General features: G+C 47.4%; 1 protein-coding gene and 1 non-coding gene across 5 annotated transcripts in view; one reads left to right on the forward strand and one right to left on the reverse strand.

The window, feature by feature from the left end:
* The window catches only part of LOC105473829 (ubiquitin conjugating enzyme E2 F (putative)), a 77,185-nt gene extending 61,504 nt beyond the window's left edge, over positions 1-15,681 (forward strand). For all 4 annotated transcript variants that reach the window (XM_011727901.2, XM_071073683.1, XM_071073682.1 and 1 more), the window contains exons 7-10: positions 3,629-3,686; positions 5,295-5,327; positions 8,974-9,036; positions 14,385-15,681. In XM_011727901.2, coding sequence (XP_011726203.1) covers positions 3,629-3,686; positions 5,295-5,327; positions 8,974-9,036; positions 14,385-14,435 — 205 coding nt within the window. In that variant the 3' untranslated portion in view covers positions 14,436-15,681. The remainder of the gene's footprint in view (positions 1-3,628; positions 3,687-5,294; positions 5,328-8,973; positions 9,037-14,384) is intronic.
* Positions 2,314-2,416, reverse strand: LOC112425243 (U6 spliceosomal RNA). The gene has a single exon (XR_003016312.1). It is a non-coding gene; the product is annotated as a U6 spliceosomal RNA (small nuclear RNA).
* Positions 15,682-17,649: the final 1,968 nt, after the last annotated feature.

Genomic DNA, 17,649 nt, shown 5'->3' on the forward strand with positions numbered 1-17,649 from the left:
AAATAGTCCTTACTATTCATTAAAAAAAGATGGATACTTCCTCTGGAAAAATGTGGCATTGGCTACAAACAGGTGATTCATAAAAGGAGAAATAGAAGTGGGCAGTAAATATCTAAGGGGATGTTCACTCTCATCGGTAACCAGAGAAAGGTGCAGAAAACCATGAGGTGTGGCTTACCACTTATCAGATTGGCAGGCACAAAGGTAGATACTTGGTGGTGGGGCGGGGAGTGTGTGATAGAGAGTGAGCAGGCTCTCTCGTTGGAGGGTGTGTGTATTTGCACACCTTTCATTGGTCCTTCAGCCATGTAGACTGCCTTTAACTCGAATGTACCCTTGGACTTGTCAGCTGCACTTCTAGGGATTTATTTTTTTTTATTTTTATTTTTTTTTTGAGACGGAGTCTCGCTCTGTCGCCCGGGCTGGAGTGCAGTGGCCGGATCTCAGCTCACTGCAAGCTCCACCTCCGGGGTTTACGCCATTCTCCTGCCTCAGCCTCCCGAGTAGCTGGGACTACAGGCGCCCGCCATCTCCCCCGGCTAGTTTTTTGTATTTTTTAGTAGAGACGGGGTTTCACTGTGTTAGCCAGGATGGTCTCGATCTCCTGACCTCGTGATCCACCCATCTCGGCCTCCCAAAGTGCTGGGATTACAGGCTTGAGCCACCGCGCCCGGCCTGGATTTAATCTAAGGAAATAATGTGTCAGATTGATGTACAGGGACCACCTTGTTAGTGAAAAGCAGACAGTGTCCAGTGGCAGCTTTATGGTGTGTCCTGAATAAAGGGAAAGAAAAGCCCCGCCACACCTCTGGTTTGTGGTGACCACTGGACAGCAGCTAATCAGGCCCTTCCCACAGCAGGACTGATGGATGCCTGGTGCTCCACAGGCCTTTCATTTCTGGCACACAGAAGCACCGTCCTCTTTTAGAGAGATTTGCCCTGGCTCCACCTTGTTGTCCCAGCAGGGACACTTCCCCTGCTCTGACACAAGGTCAGAGGCTCCATGTCTGTGGGATTGGAGGGCCTAGGTCAAGAGCTCAGTCGAAGCTTCTCCTAGAGCCTAAGCTTCTATTACAGTTCCTGGGGTGTCCTCTGTCTCCTTGCTTAATGACATCTCTGATAGCCGAAGTGTCTCTGTCTCCTGAGCTGTTGCTGGGACTGTCCTCTGTGAGGCCAGGCTAGAACTTCCTCAGTGACTGGGGGCACTGCACCCCTGATGGGCCTCACTGCTGCCCAGACCAGTGGCCACCACATGCTGGGGCCGGCCTTGCCTCCCCATTCCCTACCCTGCCAGATGCAAAGCCCTCCTGCTCTGGCTGTGCTGTTGACAGCAAAGCTCAGGGTGAGCTTCCTTCTCCTTCATTCAGCTAATGTTGATTGAGCTTAGGCACTGGCAGAGGAATTAGAATTCCCTGCTTTTATGGATGAAACGGGCATTCAACAAATAAATGACAAATATATAACTGAAGGTTGCATTAAGATCTATATAAGAAAATTATTAGCTAGATCAGAAATAATTCTTCCACTCTAGTAACAAAATGTAGCCACTAGGATTTGACTTGATTCCCAAAAAAGGTATTCAGAAGTTGACGATTCACATCCACAAGTCACCAGTACCTCTATCGGGTAGAAAGACATCCACCCAGTTGGTAGGGTATGTGATTTGAGTTTTCCTTTTTTCTTTTTAAGGCACAAGTAAATTTTAATGGTCAATTTAAGGTTAGTTATCTGTTTTTTTAACTGCTCTTCATAGACAATTAAGATTATAGCTTTGACTCAAACTCTACATATTTTTCTTCTGATCTAAATTGACTTTCATGAATTTAAACATGCTCTAATTCAAAAAAGTTTATCAGGCCGGGCGCGGTGGCTCACGCCTGTAATCCCAGCACTTTGGGAGGCCCAGGCGGGCAGATCACAAGGTCAGGAGATCGAGACCACGGTGAAACCCCGTCTCTACTAAAAATACAAAAAATTAGCCGGGCGCGGTTGTGGGCGCCTGTAGTCCCAGCTACTCGGGAGGCTGAGGCAGGAGAATGGCGTGAACCCGGGAGGCGGAGCTTGCAGTGAGCCGAGATCGCGCCACTGCACTCCAGCCTGGGCGACAGAGCGAGACTCCGTCTCAAAAAAAAAAAAAAAAAAAAAAAGGTTTATCAGAGGTAACAATTATGGCCTATACAGCCTGATATTTTATGTGCAGATCAAAGCCACAGCACAATAATTCAACAAATGCAAAAGTAATTTTATCTCCAGAAGGAGGTTTGGCAATAAATTATACTTTTTCAAAGTATGGAATGATCATTTAATCTCTTTAAAATTATTTAATTTTTTTTTTTTACTTTTTGAGATTATTGTGAAAATGCCAATCTTCTCTGTATCATCCCAATTTGAGCATATGTGCTGCGGAAGTGAGCACTGGAATGATCATTTCCATGAGAGTATATGGTGTGCCTTACAGCTGATAGACAGTCAGGACCAGGACTCTCAGGTACCAGCTTCAGAAATGGGGCCTCACCGGACCTCTGAATCCTGGTGTGCCTTCCCTGAGCATGGGCCCCTCACCTAAGAAGTGATTGATATTCAGAATTGTGCATTAATCTTTTATCCTCAAGCATTTTCTTTTGAACTTAAAAAAAAAACCCAGTTATTAAAATGTCATACGCTGAGAGCTCCCATTGTTGTTAACCTGCATCAACAGTGTTTCAGAATGTCGGTGCCCGTGAGCTGCCTGGGTTGGAAGAACAACACTGTTCATGAGGCATGTGCCCTTGGGCCTGTCTTCTCTGTGCCTTGGTTTCCTCCTGTATAAGACAGGGAAACAGTGATCCTTCCTTCACAGGTGGTTAAAAGCATTAAGTGAATTTAATGGCACAGCACCTAGGATTGTGCCTGACATACACATAATAAGCTCTAAGCTTCAGTTACTCTTGTTGTCATGTTGTCATTTTGTTGCCATTGTCATTTTCTTTTCTTTTTTTTTTTTCTTTTGTTGCCATTGTCATTTTCTTTTCTTTTTTTTTTTCTTTTGGAGACAGGGCCTCACACTGTTCCCAGGCTGGAGTACAGGGCCGCCGTCACAGCTCACTGCAGCCTCAAACTCCTGGACTCAGTCCTCCTGCCTTTGGGACTACAGGCGTGCACTACTATGCCTGGCTAATTTTTAATGTTTAGTAGAGACAGGGTATCACTGTGTTGCCCAGGCTGGTTTCAAACTCCTGGACCCAAGCGATCCTCCCACCTTACCTCGGCCTCCCGGAATGCTGGGATTACAGGCATGAGCCACCATACGCAGCCACCATTGTCATTTTCTGAACATTAAATTGACAGATGTTCTTTGTGTGTTGTTTTAAACATGCTTTTCCTCTGCCTAAAACTTCCATGTCAAGTATTACAACAAATAGACAAACATAACACAAGACGTTATACTTGAAAATGTATATAACCTTGGAGGTAGAAATGCCTTCCTCAGCAAGAGGAAACTGAGAAGCCACAGAGGAAAAGGTGGGTTTAATAAAAAGTAGTTCTCTTGCATGGCCTAAAGACAAAATACGCACCGAGAGGACCAGTCGGCATTGTGTAGGCACCTGTGGCTGCTCCTCACTAACCACTGTGTGTCTGTCTTTTTCAGTTTACTGAGAGAACATTCGATTGATGGCACTGGCTGGGCTCCCACAAGAACATTAAAGGTAGAGTCTGTGCCTTGATCATAAGTTGTCCCTGTGGTCCTCTCCCTGCAGTAGCCAGCCTCCTGAGAAAGCAGCACATGTCCTTGCCTGTCACATCCACACCAATGGCCAGACACAGCCTGCCTCCTCTTCTCCCTGCTGCCTGGGCTACTTAGCCAGTCACTGACCTCAGTCAGTTTGGGCCGGATGAGCATCCTTGTTGGCTTTGCCAGTCACCATTCTAGAACCAGAGATAGGAGCCCAAATTGCAGGCTTCACCGCCAAACCACTCGCCACATAGGAAACCTCATGGCCACCATTCATTCAACAGGAATGTCTTGAGCTCTTCTGGCCCACTAGGTGTTGGAGAAGAGCAGCAAATTGATGTGCAGACCACTCCCTATGGCCAGAGAAGACTGTCAGGTGTTGGGTACCTAACACCAAGCAGGGACCCTAGGGGAACAGCACAGGAAGGGGCTTTTGGCCCTGGCCCTGCATCAGGGAACACTGCAGACTGCATGCAGTCCTGACCAAGCTCCTCCAAGCTGTAGTCTCTGCCACCATGGGCAACCCACACCCTTTTCTTAGCCTCTCCCCACGCTCTAGAAATGTCCTTCCCTCTCAAAACTTTCCCTCTGCAGGCCATGTCTCTACCTGGAAGGCGGCCCTCTCCTCCAGCCCTCTCCCTGGCAGACTCCTGCTTCCCTGGGGCTCAGATGGCTGTCATTGCCTCTGGAGCCTCTCCTCCCAGGGTGGGTGCTCTGGGGAACACGTCTCGTGAGCAGTGCTGGCCTGCTGGCCTGCTGACCTGCCCACCTGTCCATCCCCCTTCCTCAAGCTGAGGGCTCACCTTCACCCACACTCCAACCCTAAGCCTGGCTCACATCGGAAGGTCAGAGATGGGTGGGTGGATGGATTGATGGACTAGAGAAAACAGAGAAGGGCAAATAAAATTACCAACTAGCAAAGAGTAGGGGAGGAGCGTGAGAACAGGCCTAAAAAGGACGAAACTCTTGAGTTGATGAAGAGGAAAATGGAGAATGAATTTGTGATTCACAGATGGCAAGTCAGTACAGATAGAACAACTCTGGCTTTCAGTTTTATTTAATGAAAATCTCTGATCCTTGAATTGTGAATCTTCCATTATTCTTTAAATAACGCAAAATCATTAAGAAAACTTAATAGGATAAGGTGTAATTAACTTATCTACAACCGCAAGGGGCAGTAGATGTAAAAACAACAGACTTTATTTTGAAGGTGACTTTTTAGAAGTCAGAACCATATTTGGTGGTAACAGCTAAGAGGTGATTCAAGGTAGAGCCCCTATGCAGACACTGGCCTGCGGGCCCTGTCGTGCAGGATTAGGCTTGTCAGGTCTGACTGGGAGGGCAGCTGATGCTGTCTTTGATTTTATATTCACTACCTGAGACTGCTCACCTCTTTGAATTTTCCAGAGTTTGTTGTTACACTTGAAGACAAGTTATTTTAATTTTCTATCTTGAGAAAAACAAGCCATGTTGAAGACAGGTTTTGATACAGTACAATGCATATTTCTTGATCATGGGTTTACACATGCATACAGGTGCACAATGGCCTGAAACTTGTTTTCTGTTTTCTTTTTTATTTCAGGATGTCGTTTGGGGATTAAACTCTTTGTTTACTGTAAGTACAGTGATCAAAATCCCAAGTTTTTCTCGATTTCTTTGTTGCTGGTTTTAGATATTACATTAACGTTAACACAAAACCATGTTAAAAAATGAAATGTGGACTGGGCACAGTGGCTCACGCCTGTAATCCTAGCACTTTGGGCGGATCCCCACTTGAGCCCAGGAGTTCGAGACCAGCCTGGGCAACGTAACAAAACCGGTCTCTACAAAAAATAGAAAAATTAGTTGGGCATAGTGTCACACGTCTGTAGTCCCAGCTACTTGGAAGGCTGAGGTTGGAGAACTGCTTGAGCCTGGGAGGCAGAGGTTGCAGTGAGCTGAGATTGCACCACTGTACTCCAGCCTGGGTGACAGAGATCTGCCTCAAAAACAGACAGATACACACAAAAACCCCCAAAAAACATGCTTGCTGGGCATGGTGGCTCACACCTGTAATCCTAGCACATTGGGAGACTGAGGCAGGCAGATCACTTGAGCCCATGAGTTCAAGACCAGCCTGGGCAACATAGCAAGATCTGTGTCTAAAAAAAATAATAAATGAAAAAACAACCCCCCTTTTTTCTGTTTCTGTTTTATGAGTCAGAAGTAGAACAGTGAGGTGGGGAATGAAGGGCCTTTGGAGTGACACGTGGGGAGGTTATCTGGGGCAGGGGCCACAGCAGTCTCACTTCTGCCCTGCTGAGGTGGCTGACCCCAGTTTCTAGGGGATGAGGTTGGTTCCACTTGCCTTAGCCCCTTCCAGCAGGGTGGCTGTTACCCTGGGGTCACTTGGCCCAGTCCATGTCTGTGCCTGTGGCTACACTAGCCAGCCCAAGGAGTGGCCCTGTCACCTCCCAGGTGTCCTGGTTGGGGTGGATGATTTTGTGGTTACCCAGCCTTGAAGGCTTTTTCACGAGTCCAGAACCTCAGAGTTGTTGTCTTTTTGTCAGTGATGAGCTGCTGAAGTTTGCTGTTCTCAGGAAATAGCATTTCTCAGACAATGGCCCTAGTGCAGGAAGAGGCTAAATGGACTCAGCTAAAAGCTGTTGGTTGGATTTTTTTAATACAATATTATACATTCCTTTGAATTTTTACTTTTTAATTCATAAAAGTGCTTTTAAAGAAATAAGCTTCAGAGATCTGTTTGTGAAAAAAAAGTTTTTGCTATTTTGATAAAACCTAAGGTGCCTCTATGATCTTGGATAGTCCACCCAGGCCAGGGGGCTGTTTTAGGAGCATCCTCCTAGCCGGTGTCCTGTGGGTCACTGGCTGTTGCCTACAGCAGAGGCACCTGCAGGACTCAGTTAAACTAGGGGCGGGTCTGCTCTTCCTTGTCCCATCATCTGAGGGCACAGTGTTCTTATCTTCAGCAAAAGCAGAGCCTCAAACTAAACTGAGTCCCTGCCTACCTTTTGTCTTTCTGTCTGATGTTAGCTGGTGAATGTCTATCACACAAGCAGAGAGACCACGCACTTCCAGTGATTTCAGGATCTCCCTGAATCTCCGTGGGAGGTCATACCTGATGGAGACCTGGACTTCAGTTTCTGCTGCTCTCAGCCACTTTGTTCTGCTTCTGTCTTTGGCTTTTTCATTGAAGTGAATGAAGTTTTATTTCTGGAGCCTAATTTGAAATCTGTCTGGCCGTTGTGCTCCATTGTAATATTGAGCCTTGGCATCTCTAGATTTGATTGAGAGAGCCAAAGAGAACAGGTGTGAACTCAGGCGCTTCTAGGGGCCCACGTGCTGTCATTATCATCAGCCACCATGATGATTTTTTTCTGGAGCCCACCATGTCTGTCCCAGGTTCCTTGGCTCTGAGTAGGTTTTGATTGGCGACTTGCTGCAGGGGAATTAATGAGAGGAAAGAAACACTGACTCCTTGGACTTAAAAAAAATTTTTTTGGCTGGGTGCGGTGACTTATGCCTGTGATTCCAGCACTTTGGGAGGCACTGAGGCCAGCAGATCACCTGAGGTCAGAAATTGGAGACCAGCCTGGACAATATGGTGAAATCTCACAGCTACTAAAAAAAAAAAAAAAAAAAAGTACAAAAAATTAGCCAGGCATGGTGGCGGGCACCTGTAATCTCAGCTACTTGGGAGGCTGAGGCAGGAGAATCGCTTGAATCCAGGAGGCGGAGGTTGCAGTGAACTGAGATCACACCATTGCACTCCAGCCTGGGCAACAAGAGCGAAATTCCATCTCAAATCAAAAAAAAAAAATTGAAGAGAAATCTGCTATAGCCACACTAACTTCCCATCTCTAAGTGCTCTCAGTAAATTCTAAAAAAGCCAATCAAAATTGCTAATTAAGTCTTTAATGGTTATTCTGATCAACTCATTTATCTTAGGTCTAATATACAGTAAAGAAGATAAGAAATTTTGTGTGTCTGATACAGTCTATCTAATAATGTACTTTACAGTTTTGCCTTTCTCTGGGACTTGGAATCTAATTTTCCAACTGTGAATGACTATAGAGATTTACAGGGTTTTTTTGCTATTTTATAACATTTTAATGGTCACAGCCATATTAATCTCCAGGAACATTGTCCCCAAATTTAACGTCCTTCCTGAAGAGAAATACGGTTGTCTTGACGATGATCCATCCTATAGCCTGCGTTAGAAAGCCATGATTCATCATAAGGACAAATTGAGGCCCCCTGATTTTTTCTTTTTTTGTTGTTTTTGAGACCGAGTCTTGCTCTGTTGCCCAGGCTGGAGTGCAGTGGTGCCATCTCGGCTCACTGCAACATCCTCCTCTGGGTTCAAGCGATTCTCCTGCCTCAGCCTCCCGGGTAGCTGGTATTATAGGCATGCGCCACCATGCCTAGCTAATTTTCATATTTTTAGTGGAGACAGGGTTCCACCATGCTGGCCAAACTGGTCTCAAACTCCTGACCTCGGTGATCCACCCGCCTCAGCCTCCCAAAGTGCTGGGATTATAGACGTGAGCCACCATGCCCGGCCAAGCAAGCCCCTCTGATTCTAAGAGGGGTGAGCAGTGTGAAGATAAGATGCGGCCTTGGTCCAAAGTCCAGAGTGCTTCTTGGGGCTGAGGGGCATAGCCGTTGCAGTGTTCTTCTAGGGGAGAATGGGTCTGGCACCCTCTCCTGAGTCTGGGGACATGAGCCTAGTGACACTGCCATGCAATTTGCTCGGGTTCCAGACGTCCCTACTGACTGTGCATGGGAGGCTTGGTGAAGCAGAGAAAGGAAAGTCCAGGGAAGGCCCCAAGAGAACCCATGGGCTCAAAAAGTCAAAGCTGTTAATCACAAAACAAAAGAAAAATATAATTTTTATGGAAAAGAAGGGGATTTTTATTTGGAAATGCTTAATGAGAGTGGTTTTCATTCTCCAGTTATCACAAATAGCATCAGAAATGAATGTGATTGCAGTTTACTCCGTCTTCACCAAACTTTGTAGAACTGCATGTCAACATATCTCTGACTTCTTTCAGTCAGTTGTCAGTCACCATTTTGAAAAAAATGCCCACATGTTCGATACTTCCATATCACAAGCACTTGAGTTCTTAGTGGGATTCTCAGCTCTTCAGTTTGGTCTGCCATTTGCTAATTAGACTTCTCTTACTGTGCCATGAAAAGAAGACTTTAACAGCAGAAAAGCAATTCTTCCAGTGTTTACTTTAAGTTTCTCTCTTTTTAAGGATCTTTTGAATTTTGATGATCCACTGAATATTGAAGCTGCAGAACATCATTTGCGGGACAAGGTGAGCCAGGAACAGGCTTATTCTAGGTTGATGTACTTGTCACAAAGATGATTACTACTGTTTCTTGATTGGATAAATGAGAAATTGAGAGTGGTGGGATGCAAAGCTGGAATTCAAAGCAGTTTGTAAACAATATGGTATAGTAAATGTATGTAACCTCAGGAAAATGCTTTACCCAAGGTTAGAGAGAATTGGTGTGTGTTTGTTTTTTTTGTTTTTTGTTTTGTTTTGTTTTTTGAGACAAGACTTCACTTTGTAACCCAGGCTGGAGTGCAGTGTTGTAGTAGTGGCTCACTGCAGCCTCTACCTCCTGGGCTCAAGTGATCCTCCCACTTCAGCCTTCCGAGTAGCTGGGACTACAGGTGCATGACACCACACTCAGCTAATTTTTTTACTTTTATTTTTTGTAGAGACAGAGTCTTGCTTTGTTGCCCAGGCTGGTCTTGAACTGTTGGCCTCAAGCGATCCTCCTGCCTTGTCCTTCCAAAGTGCTGAGATTACAGGCATGAGCCCCGGCACCCAGCTGAGAAATGCTTTTTATTTGATGTGATTTCCTAGTAGAATTTAGTATGAGTAATTTAAAACAGATATAGCACTAGCATGGTGGCATTGTGATTACACCTGTAATCCCAACCTTTGGGAGGCCAAGGTGAGCAGATTGCTTGAGCTCAAGAGTTTGAGACCAGCCTGGGCAACATGGCAAAACTCTGTCTTTACAAAAATTAGCCAGACATAGTGGCACATGCCTGTGGTCCCAGCTACTCAGGAGGCTAAGGTGGGAGTATTGCTTGTGCCCAGGAAGTTGAGTGAGTCAAGATTGTGCCACTGCATTCCAGCCGGGGTGACAGAGTGAGACCCCATCTTTAAATAAATAAATAAATAAATGGTAGGAACAGAGAAGGAGAATGGACGGTGTCACACCCACCAGCACCCTCCTGACCTCCAGTGGCCCACCTTATCCTTCCACACCTTTTGCTGAGCTCATACACATTCATACAAACTTGACTTTGATTTTTACCCAAAAATAATGAGATCCTATTCATTATTGTTTTTAATTTTTATTTATTTATTTAATTTTTAGGGCAGTACCCTGAGATTGTAAAGGTTCAGAGAGCTCCCCCTATTCATTACTTTTAATCTTCAATTCCTCTTCTAAAAGGTTTTTTCCTCTAATGCAGTGCATAAATGATTGGTCATTCATTTCAGGAGCCACATTGAGGTCTTCCAGTAAGACACCTGTTAAGGAAGACAGTTTACCTAGAAACAATATATTAAAACTCACTGGGAAGAAAAAAATACAACAAAACCAAGCTGAAAGAGTTATAGTCGGTGAATGTCACCTCTCCACTGTGCTTGAGTAGCAAGGCAGCAGTGGTTTTAACTGTCTGATAAAAGAAAGCATACAAGCCTTGAGGAGGGGAAGTGCTGTCAGGAAAGGGGGTCTGAAATGACTTTAACATTGGCCCAGTGCAAAGCACATGGAGCAGGAGCCTGCAGAGGCAGGTCATGTGTGGCTGGCACCAAGGTAGCTCAGCTTAGGTGAAGGGTTCTGGCTGGATTTGGTGGTAGAACCTCACGTTCCATTACCTGAACCAGATTCCCTATGGCAGCCTTGCCATTGTGGCAGTCAGTCAGCCACTGTTGTTCGTTTGGCTGAAGTTGCTTTTTTTTTTTTTTTTTTTTGAAACAGAGTCTGTTGCCCAGGCTGGAGTGTGCAGTGGTGCAATCTTGGCTCACCTCTATCTCCAGATGCAACCTCCATCTCCCAGGTTCAAGCAATTCTTGTGCCTCAGCCTCCCGAGTATCTGGGACTATGGGCGTGCGCCACCACACTGGGCTAATTTTTGTATTCTTAGTAGTAGAGACAGGGTTTTACCATGTTGCCCATGCTGGTCTCAAACTCCTGGCCTCAAGCGACCCACCCGCCTCAGCCTCCCAAAATGCTGGGATTACTGCACCCGACCTGATGTAGCTTTGAACACCATTCTAAAACCCCCCTAGCTAGTTCTAGACATCGTGCAGAATGTTCAGCGCCTTGGCTTCCGTTAATGTTAGTTAGACCTACTATGTGGCACGACCGAATAGGACATTTGAAATGTGCCCTGCCAAGTCCTTGCTACAGTCTTGAGCCTAAGTTCAGACCAGGAGGTGCTGCCTGACCATGGCCCCAAAGAGTGGGCAGGAGCACCTCCGACAGGGAGGCGAGAGAAGTGCCACCCAGCATGCATCCTGCTGAGACTCACAAAACAAGTGGCAGGCACAGTGGGCACAGGGAGTGGTGCAGTGCAAGCAGGCAGGCAGAGCAGACCATCTACTGAGGCTGGTGTTCTGCCGAGGAGGCGAGCTCTGTCTTGAGGGCTGGGGCAGCAGGGGTCCTCAAGAGAAATAACAGTGGTATAAGGCAGCCCTGTGCCCACAGCTCCCCATGAGAGCAGTCAGTCCCTGACTCCTGCCGTCTGTCAGTGGTTCTGATGGCCTTGTGTTGTCTAGCAAAGCCTTAGGCTTGGTACTGCACTGACAAGCCCTGGGCAAATGTGCCCCTTGGCCCACCCCTTGCAGGCATTCGTGGCTGCACTCCTGTCTGCTGTTGCTGGTGATGACTAGCCCTTGTGGACCAAGCCTTGTCAGATAGAAAGTGATGGCAATAGGGGCACTCCCACAGCTCCAGGTGGAGAGATGTCTTCCATTTTACCTTTCTTTGTATGAAATAAGATTTCATATTCCTGATTTGTATGAAATAAGACTTTGCAACTGATACACTTTTAGCCCCAGTAAAATGGACCTAATATCTCCAGTGATGCCTCCACATGAAGCCTAAGCAGTGCCGCAGCCCCACCCACGTCTTCATGCGGAGTAATAGTCACAGTTGTTGAGCGCCGCTTCCTTATGTCCACTCGTTCATCACCTGTTTGGCTGGTGGCCACTTATATGCCAGGGGAGGTGCGAAGTGCTCGGGATGACTGGGAATGACAGTCCCTGTCCCTGTGGCGCACACATTCCAGCAGGAGGACGCGGAGCATAGGCAAACAAACACGGCCAGATGCAGTGGCTCACGCCTGTGATCTCAGCACTTTGGGAAGCCAAGGTGGGCAGATCACCTGAGGTCAGGAGTTCAAGACCAGCCTGGCCAACGTGGTGAAACCCCGTCTCTAGTAAAAATACAAAAATTAGCCAGGCGTGGTGGCAGGCACCTGTAATTCCAGCTACTTGGGAGACTGAGTCAGGAGAATCGCTTGAACCCAGGAGGCGGAGGTTGCAGTGAACTGAGATTGCACCATTGCACTCCTGCCTGGGCAAAAAGGGCGAAACTCCATCTCAAAAAAAAAAAAAATGATGAAAATGAAAATGAAAAAAATAGGTGAACAAACATAGCATGTGAGGTGGAGAGCGGGCCACAGAGGGCCGGGTGGTGAGAGAGGAGCGCTCCAGAAAACCTTGGCTGCTAGTGCAAAGCCCCTGAGGCAGGAACGTGCTGCAGAGGTCAGGGCAGAGAAAAGAGGCCATTGTGACTGGCGCAGGTCAGAGGAATGGAATAGTAGGAGCCGGGCGTGCTTCCATGCACTTGACACAGAGTGCACTTGTTTCTCACAACAGCCCCTTGGGCCGGATACCATTATGATCCCTGTTTTGCTGCTGAGGACACAGCTGCCAAGAAGCTGAGATTCGCCATGGTTGAGTAGCCTGTCAGAGGCAGAGCCCAGGACTTGGATCCTCCTCTGTGTGGCTCCAGAGTCTGTGGTTTTCACTTGGGCCCTGTGCTTTGTGTCCCTTGCAGTAGAAGAGGAGGAGGGAGGCAGCAGAGGCTGGAGCATGGGGCCTGCTGCAGGCATGGATGCTGGGCTCTATGCTGGGTGAGGTGAACAGGGCAACTAAGAGTACATGGCGTCTTTTGTCCTCTGAAACATGGAGAGGCGGGGCATTTATGGGCTCTTCATTTTACATCCTGTAAGCTTTTGCAGGGTCCTTGTGAGCTGACAGTATTGTCTGGCTCTGGGGACTGTGGAAATGGCCTTGAGAAGGTTTTGTAAAAGGGCAGGTAGGGTTTCTGCACAGCTCCCCTTTGTTGCGGGGTGAAGGCCCATGTGGGAGGCTCCAAACGCCATCCTGTAGATAAATAGGGAAGTTGGCAGGGCAGAGGCACCTGGGTAGACTCAGAGCACTCCACTTTCTCACCCTGAGACCAGAGAAAATATGGGACCATATCCATAGCTTCAAATTGGGAACTTGCCGGCCCTGGAAAGGGTCACTGTGCTAATTAAGGGTGTGGCAGGAGGGCAGGCACCTGGTGCCCAGCTGGCCAGGACCATGCTCCAGGCAGGGTCTCCCCTGCGAGAGGGCATCGTGGCAGCAGCGAGGTATACACCGAGTACCTGGGTGCGCCCTGCACGTTGCCAGGTGTCGGGATTATGCAGTGGAATCAGCAAAGAGGCTAGACTGAGGCTTAGACAGGAGGACTGAGGCTTAGCTAAGGAAATGGAACTCATGCCCACTAAGAACTGTGGTAACTGTGCTGTGTTCCCTGTGCAGTGGGGGCTGCATGGCATTGATGTGACTGAAGCAGTGTGATCCTGCGGGGACATCCGAGACCCAGCAGCTGTGTTGTAGGAGTGAGAGGGTTAAGAGCTCCAAGTCACTCTTATGGCTCATACAATCCCATGGGATTTTACTCGTAACCTTGGGGATACCAGATCCAGGGATAAACTTGACAGTGGCCCAGATCTGAGATTGTTCCACCCATACTGGCCTGGGGTGATTCCTAGGTCCACACCGCCTTTGATCACTGGCCACCTGCACTTCAATGCATGAGGATAGAGCTCTGTGGCACACCCAGCTCTCTTCTGGGCAGGGTGTAGTCATCCTGCCCAGAAGAGATGGGGGGCTGTACATGGGCTGTGAAGAGCAGGCACATTTTAAATAGGTAGCAGCATCCAGGGAAATCATTCTAGCAAGACAAATACAGAAACAAGGGTCTTCCTGAGAGCAGTAGCTGTGGCTGAGACCCATTGTGGCCAAAGAAGTCTTGGCTTTGTGACCTTGACCACACTTTTCTGGGCTCCACTTTCCCCGTCTGGAAATGAGGAGGGATAGGTGCCCCCTGAGGGTCCCTCCCACTCAGGCCTTCCGCATGCTCCCCTGCTCAGCACACCCAGCACTGTGTCTTGCATGCAGTAGGCACCTAGGTCGTGGCAAATGGCACTCAGACTCCGCAAGGTCCCAGTCCTTCTACCACCTTGGCGACCACAGGGGGCCTTGGTGCTGGTGGATCTGACTTGTCTCTGAAGCGCTGCTTTACTCACTCACTCACTCTTCCTGTTCTTCTTTCTGTCCCCAATGCCCTTACTACACAGGAGGACTTCCGGAATAAAGTGGACGACTACATCAAGCGTTATGCCAGATGATAAAAGGGGACGATTGCAGGCCCATGGACTGTGTTACAGTTTGTCTCTAACGTGAAACAGCAAGAGGTAGCCCCCTCTCCCGTCCTCATGCTCCCTCAGTCCCCTGGATTGCCCCAGTCCTGTGACCATGTTGCCCTGAAGAAGACCATCTTCATGACTGCTCATTGTAGATGGAGAATTCAACATAAATACAGCAAGAAAATGTGTTTGGGCTTCTGAAGAGTTGTCTGCTTACCTTAACATGTTTACTTTTTTGAACTTGTACTGTATAGGCTGTTGGTGAAATTTTTAAGAAGTTGTAATGAACTCAAAATTGAGGCCAGAGCTTGCTTTCCCTTTTCCCAAACAAAATTGGTTTTCTGCACAAGCGATGCTAATGATGTGTTCAGTGTAACTTGCAGATTGGCAATAAGATACCCGCTACAAACTGTGATTGGATGCAAAATCTCTTAGCTTTTTCACGAATGTTGGCCCTGCCTAGATGTTGTGAAGCTTCCCAGAATGCATAGTCATTCACTGTAGATCTCTTATTGAAATGCGTATTTTATTTAATGTAAGTATATTTTGGAACAGATTTGTAATTTGTACAATTTAATGCTTTAATTATTTTTTCTATTCTCATTTAGTTTGTATTTTCATTGTATAGAGCAGACAGAAAGATGTTGGGTCAAGCAACTATTGAAGAGAAATACAAAGAAAATATGAAAGGCACATTATTCATTTTGTCCAAATGCAATGAGAATCTCACTCTTAAAAATCAGCTCTTGCTTTCAGGTCCAGATGTGGCGAGGACGTTTTGGAGCCCTTTGAAGCTAGATTTGGATGATCAAAACAAAAAGGCAGGGAGCCCATTGTAACATGCTGCCCAGAGGAAACTGGCTGGAACCTGGACCAGCTGGGGTTGATGGTTCTGCAGTGGTCATGTGATTGTGACCTGGTAGCTACTTACCAGAGCATCAGACCCTGCTGTCCTGGGAGACAGGAGCGATGCCTCAGGAATCAGCCTAATGTCTGATGTCACTGAGACTGTACCTATGGCCTTCTTCTGAGTTTGCTATGGCTCCAGGCCCTGCCTGTGGGGTGAGCCTCCTAGGCCTTGGAGGACCAAGAGTCAAGATATGCCATCCTCGGCCAGGTTAATGTACTGCAGAGGAAGAGCCCTGAAGAGAGGCAAGTGGATTTACTCCAGCATGTAGACATTTGAACCAGTGAAATCAAACGCAAAATAAATGTCTGTCTAGTTTCATTTGCTGCCTGCCTAACGCTCAGATTTAACTGCCAGCTTCCTTAGACCTCTAGATTCCCCTGTCTGCCATCTACTGGGTTTAGTTTGTTTTTCTTAATTTATAGAATCTCTGAGTCACGGAGATTCTGTCACGGAGACCCAGCAGGTGAGGAATGTAGGCCTTGCTTTGTCTTTGCACCCATTAGACTTGAGGGTGGCCCCTGGCTAACGGGCCACACAGAGCAGGAAGGGTGAGATTAGATAAAGAGAATGATGGCATCTCAGGAACTCGGGGCTTTTCCAGGAGACACATTAATCCTCGCCTCTCAGGGCCTAGGAGAGGGAGGTACTGCAGCTTCACACTTGTCCTCTGCCTAGTGTCAGAGGAACTTGCTGGCTGAGCACTAGGCATCCTCTCTAGTCAGGGCAGGAGGCCAGCAGCTAATTCCTGCCTCCTGTGACCCAGGAAATAAGGTTCTCTGCCTGGTGCCATTCCCAGGCCCAAGGCAGGGCACATCCCATAGTAGTTGCTCAGGCTCCCTGGAGTTCCCCGGCTGGTGGTGCAAGTGTTGATGCAGGACTTTTCAGAAGAGCACTTCTGTGGGAGAAATGCCAGTGCCTGCTGTCCAGTGGAAACATTTATGCAGTGTACGTGAAAGACAATGTGCCCTCTGGACCACACTGAAAGTGGTAATATCAGTTATTCTAACATCAAAGTATCTGCACAGTAGAAAATCACTTTGCTCGTTATCAGGGATTAAGCAATTCTTTTAAAATGTCCAGATAACTGAATCATCCCATTCTGTCTAGTGGAAATCCCCTAGAAATATTTTGCACACACACCCCATCTTAGGAGCACACTCAGATGCGGCCCATCACAGTAAGTAGCTGGTGTTGTCCTGGGTGCTTGGCCGGTGGGGCCCTTGGGATCTGTTGGGTGACTGTGGGACCTGGTTTCCTTCCAGACTTTTTGACTTCTTGGCATTCCCCTCCCTCTTTCACAGGCCAAAGTCACATTTCTGGCTCCAATGCATATGCCCCCAACCAACCGGGTACTAGTTGGTGATTTCTGATCTGTCAGGGAATGGGAATCCCTAGACTTGGCCAAAAGACCAGTCCTGGAAATAGGTGGGAGTGGGCAGGCCCTTGGGGAACTGAAGCTCTTGGGAAGCTCTGACATCCAGTTGGACATCCAGAACCTTTGCTTCCTGAATCCTGGTTCTTGGCTGGACTCCAGAGGGTCCTTATGACTATTGCTTAGAATTTGATGCGTAAGCTATATATTTTTCAAGCACTCCTAGAAGGAAACACTTCCAGGGTAAGCCTCTCAGAAGAAGGCTCACATCTTACCTCTGATCTTCCCCTAAATAACCACCAGCAGGTGACCAGCCCTTTGCAGTCTTTCTACTAAGGAGCCAAGGCAAGAGTATTACTCAGATATTGAAAATGGATCTCAGCTGTGCCCCTCACCTTTTCTCCCACGACTCGTCGTCTGTGGTGTTTCCATCAGCTTTATTTGCAGAGCACAGACCACAGGGAGCGGGTGTCTTGGGTTAGGGTTGTCTTCATCTGCCCTCATCTCCAAGCACGGGAGGCCTGAGAGGCTGCTCAGGAGCTAAAACATTGTGAATGTCTGTTCTTTTAAAGGATCATGTACCTTAGTATTTGGCTGTTCACATGATTCAAAGCACCTGTGCATATTTTCCTCTGTCTCTAGTTACTTGCACACTTGTCTGGAAAGACCTTGTGGGGTGTAGAACACAAGAGTGTTCATAGCTAGGCCAGTCTCAGCAGACTCCTAGCCCATTCAGAGGCCATCTGGTGATAGGCCCAGCATGTTTTTTTTCTTATGGCAGCAGAAAGATTGAATAGCCCTTCTGCTGGATTCTAGACCCCCCAAAAAAGAAAAATAAAATCCCAGAGGGCATACTCCCAGGCGGTGGTGATCACAAAAATCTGTCACAGTCTGCAGTGAACAAACCCCACTTG

This window comes from Macaca nemestrina, chromosome 11 (genome assembly GCF_043159975.1).
Source record: "Macaca nemestrina isolate mMacNem1 chromosome 11, mMacNem.hap1, whole genome shotgun sequence".
Lineage (NCBI taxonomy): Eukaryota > Metazoa > Chordata > Mammalia > Primates > Cercopithecidae > Macaca > Macaca nemestrina.